Genomic DNA, 5,092 nt, shown 5'->3' with positions numbered 1-5,092 from the left:
TAGGGTCAAGATCAAATGTTAACCAAAGTTTTTGTGTTAACTTTGTTAACCGATCTTGGCCATTCGATCTTTCAATAAACGATTGTGATTAATCATGATAAAAATTTATTTTTTTAGATTTAAAATTTCATAAAGATAAGTGAACAAAGTTGAAAAGGGTATTTAGGTAAAAAAAAATTATGTAACTCCCATATCATTAATTGGGAGTTACAAAATCAAAAAATTCTATGATTTTTGTTAATGTAAGAACCATATGAATACAACTCTCTCTCTCTCTCTCTCTATATATATATATATATATATATGTATATATATATGAACCATTGTGTCAAATACGAACAAAAAATTGACATATATATGAACTTAGACTGCATAGCATTTATGAACACAATATGAACATAATAAGAATAACTATTATACGAAAGGAAATAAATAAAAAAACAGGTATGAACACAATATGAACAGCTTGTGAACAATAGTTCCTTCCCTATAAACACATTCAGGAGCGATCATTTGTCAATTGGAGTTTTATACATGCATTGCATCCACACCGTTTAAAGTTCACCCCTTGTTCATATATGTTTCTGGTCTTATGTGGTTGTTCACCCCTTGTTCATATATGTTTCTGGTCTTATGTGGTTGTTCACCCCTTGTTCATATATGTTTCTGGTCTTATATGGTTGTTCACCCCTTGTTCATATCGTGTTCACCCCTTGTTCATATCGTGTTCACCCATTGTTCATATAATATAAAATATATGAACACGTAACCCCGATGCTATGAACACCGGGTGCAAACATTTACACAAATATAAAGATTTGGTATCAAGCTTAAAAGATAACACTTGTGTTCATATGATAGAAGTAACATGAACACAATGGTTCATGATTCATAAAAGTCGGTAATACGACAATATGAAAATGGGTTGTGCATGTACTTCCATTTGAACATATGAATTAGGTACGTATTAATAATTAAAGAAAAAAGTTATCAATGCAAGATGAACTACAAAAAACACAAAACATCATAATAAACATAATTTCGATTAAAACGAGTCTAATAAAATATTAATCAATTACCAAAACATTCGCTTTGGTTAGTTTTTTCACTTCCAGAACTCAAACTCCGATTGTCACCGTAAACCATTTTAATCTTCTCAATATTGTTAATTTTTTTTTCTAATGCGTTTATCCATAATAGCTTGAACGATACCAAAGATTTTACTACCGTGTTTCCTCCACGAATCAAAAAATCATAAAACAATAAAAATGAAAGATCAAGATTAAAAAATAAATAAATAAAAATATCAATATTATAAATATATATATTTTTAGGAATTTTATGATTTTGTTACTCCCCTTTAATGGTATGGGAGTTACATAGCAAATGAAATTACTCAATTACACTTGGCATTAAATTGTGAAAATGATAGAAACCTAATAGAAGAATGGATTGTGATTGGTTGACATGGTTTGCAAAGTKAACACAAAAACTTTGGTTAACATTTGATCTTGTCCATATATATATATATATATATATATATATATAAGTTAAATCAAATGAGAACCCAAAAGGTTACAAACCCTGTGAAAACTGATTTAAAAGTAAGTTTTTACTTGATTTTTTTTCATTAATTGCTAGAATTTAAAATATTATTTCACATATATTTGTTTTATAATGTGATAGTTTCACATGTATTTGTTTCACCGTATGAAGATTTTTTATATGTATTATTTGTTTCACTAAGTGAATAAAAAAAGGTTTACATGCAATTTTTAAAAAGTTGAACACAAACATATGTGAAACAATATGTTAAATCATAGTTTTTGATCAAAGAAAACAATGTAAAAAGATATATTTATATCGGTTCTCACAAGTTTAAAATCTTTATACGGTTTTCATTTGATTATCATCTTAAGGCCTGTTTACTTGAGGCTTAATGAGCTTAGTGGATAAACTGGCTTATTCGCACAGACTTTTTAGGTTGTTTACCTCGGGCTTATTCGCTCAGAAATGGGCTTATTCGCCCAGATGAAAACCCTAGCTTGTCCAGATTAAGCCAGCCAAAAGACTGCCCTACCCTTCTCTTATCGCTCCTCTCTCTTACGAATCACCCTATCGCGCCTCTTCTCCATCGGTCCAAACCCTAATCGAAGGTCTCTTCTCCATCGATCCACATAACCCTAATCGAAGGTCTAGTCTCCATTGATCCACAGAACCCTATTCGAAGGTCTCTTCTCCATCGATCGACAGTCTTCTCCATCGATTGACAGTCTTCTCCATCTAATCGGTAACTACTATACTTCTCCAAACACGTTTAGGTTCTGCTATTTGATGTTTGCTGTTTCTATCTCGATTTTTTGATGTTTGTTGTTATAAACGGTAGCATAAACCTTGATTAGGTTGTTGTTTGCTTTACGATTAGGTTGTTATTTGTTGTTGATGTATTTGTTGTTTGTTGTTTGTTGTTTTTGTATTTATGTATTTACGATAAGGGGTAAATTGGTCATTTATGTTATTTCAGACTGTCTATTCAGATAGAAAAGTAAACAATAACATAAATTTATCTGAACAAACAAATTTATTCATACAGGACTTAATAGAAAATTTGGTAAACAGCCTCTTATATATATTAAATCATCTTTAACATTATAATATTTATGTAATATTAGTACGGAATACTATACAAAGAATTAATTATGTGTACCCAAATTCCAACTCATTTCCATACCGTTGGATCACGTAACACACTGCAGCATATATCGTCGGAGGTCGACTAGCACAGAATCAAGATTAGGATAAAAAGTAAAAAGAGACACGCTATATATATATATATATATATATATCACTCTCTCTGTCTATATATATATATATATATATCTATATGTATGTTTCACTCTTTCTCTCTCTCTGAATATATATATATATATATATATAGTAAAGGCCGAGGTGGTTGTGTATAAACGAAGAAAGCGACCCTGAAAGCAGTAGCTTGTTGCAGTATTATTCACACACTACCCACTCCCCAAATCAAATCACAGAGAGAGAGAGAGAGAGAGAGATGGAGCAATGGAAGAAAGTATGGATGATGATGATGGTGATGATGGTGAGCATGAATGGCGGTGTTTCAGGGTACAAGAACTACACTGTGGGAGAAGATCTGGGTTGGTTCGATAAACTGGAGAAATCGTCTGTCAATTATCAAAAATGGGCTTCTTCTCACACCTTCTCCCTCGGTGATTTCCTCCGTATGTTCTTCTCTCTCTCTCTCTCTCTCTCTCACTCTCTCTTCATCCTCATAAAAATACAATTAAATTTGGGAATTCCTTTTTCTTTCTTTCTGGTAATTATGTGTGGAAATCAAAGTTATAAAAGGAAACTTGTTAATGAATCTACTTTAAGAGTCTTTTTATTTATTTATAGATCTAACTCCATTCATAATCCGCAAAGCATCCTGTGAAAAGCATAAGTGGAAGTGTGAATTCTTGATCACTTTTCATCTCACATGAATGAATTACGTTACGTTTGAGAAGGGAATTGATCCGATACATCTCGATATACCTTATTAATATTGACATTCAATTAATATTAATGATCTTTTCTTACGCTTCATACCATAACTTCTTGTGTTATCACTGAAACCCAACACATAATATAGTGAGTCATCGTTTTATCCTTCTTTCGCTAATTATAATCATTGATTAGTAATTTCAATTAGCATGAATCTTTTTTAAAATTTTGATGTACAAGTAAAATCTTCATAATATAAAACCGTACATTTAGTGTTGATTGTTTTAATTCATATAAGAATTGGTATGGTTGATTACAGAAAATTATACATTTTCCAATCACATAAATCAATTCTTTCTAAGCTTCATGTCCACCTATCAAATTTCTCAATATATTTTGTTATTCTTTTTAAAAATAAAAATAACAAAATATCGAATTAATGAAATCCATGATCCTCTAAAGTCAATTTTTCAATAATATGACAGAAACTCATGAATTTAATTAAAAACTTATTTAAAATCATTTCACGAATATTTTTAAATATATAACCTTAAATACGATTTTAATTAAATCCATGGCTTTCACATGAATATAAACTTATTTTTTCTGATATAGATTAGAAAGTTATGAATTTAATTAAATACTAATTCAAGTTACGTTGATGGGGTGGTTAGTGCGGCTTTTGTTATTGACAACTATAAAACATCAAAATGAGGTTGTACTACCAGCAATAGTGGTTGTACCTTCTCTCCCTTATCATTGACAATGCATTTCCAATCATACACATTTGTTTCAAAGTCCCTTTCCTAAATAATTGTGTTTTCTCTGCAGTTTTCAACACTGATAACAACCACACAGTTGTACAAACGTACAATTCCACCATCTACAGCCTCTGTGATGACAGTACTTCACTCGATAACGATACCGTCACTTGGTCATCACCGGACCCTTCAGCCACCAACGTCCACCCCGTCTTTGTGGCTGTCCCGCTCCTCAAGGTCGGACCCACCTATTTCTTCTCAAGTGATTACGACGGCGAGCAATGTGAAAACGGTCAGCGTTTCAGCATCAACGTCACACATGGACAAGGGTTGCCACCAAGTTTGAGAACTCCATCACCAGGTGCACCTGGCCCCGTGGGCCAACAGTCTGGTGATGATACAGTGCCGGACACACTGGTTCCAGCTAACTTTGATCACCCTAAAGACATTAGTGATGATGACAGTGATGATGATGATGATGGCAAGAAGAAGAAATCGAATGCTACAATTATACAAACCTCAAGATGGGGATTCAGCAGGATTTTGATTCTGCTGGGGTTACTTTATACTTGTTGGTAGATTAAGAATTTTCATATTCATTCCAATAATTATTTATTATTCGTTAGTTGTAAAAGAAGGTCAAACAAGCCGCCACGGAAACAATCACTCTACTTTTTAGGGTACAGATATGTACATGTTACCCCCAGAACTCCATGCGAGACATATTGGGTTTGTTATGGGATGAGTGAAAATAGAAAGGGGTGCTAAAGATTTCTTGAAAATAATGAAAACAAATGTTGTATGATTTCGGAATTTTCACG

At 32.3% G+C, this 5,092-nt stretch overlaps 1 protein-coding gene across 1 annotated transcript; it reads left to right on the top strand.

The window, feature by feature from the left end:
• Positions 1 to 2,905: 2,905 nt before the first annotated feature.
• On the top strand, positions 2,906 to 5,084 carry LOC112500147 (cucumber peeling cupredoxin). The gene is made up of 2 exons (XM_025103476.1): positions 2,906 to 3,248; positions 4,342 to 5,084. The coding sequence occupies exons 1-2, from the start codon at positions 3,062 to 3,064 to the stop codon at positions 4,848 to 4,850; spliced, it is 696 nt and encodes a 231-aa protein (XP_024959244.1). The 5' UTR covers positions 2,906 to 3,061; the 3' UTR covers positions 4,851 to 5,084.
• The last annotated feature ends 8 nt before the right edge of the window (positions 5,085 to 5,092 follow it).

The sequence above is a fragment of the Cynara cardunculus genome (assembly GCF_001531365.2).
Source record: "Cynara cardunculus var. scolymus isolate 2C chromosome LG 1, CcrdV1, whole genome shotgun sequence".
Lineage (NCBI taxonomy): Eukaryota > Viridiplantae > Streptophyta > Magnoliopsida > Asterales > Asteraceae > Cynara > Cynara cardunculus.
This window is presented reverse-complemented; position numbering and strand designations above follow the sequence as displayed.

Bases quoted from the DNA above. Each gene is read 5' to 3' on its own strand.
- LOC112500147 (XM_025103476.1), top strand. From the start codon at position 3,062: ATGGAGCAATGGAAGAAAGTATGGATGATGATGATGGTGATGATGGTG. The intron at 3,249-4,341 runs GTATGTTCTTCT...TTTTCTCTGCAG, and splicing joins CTCCCTCGGTGATTTCCTCC to TTTTCAACACTGATAACAAC.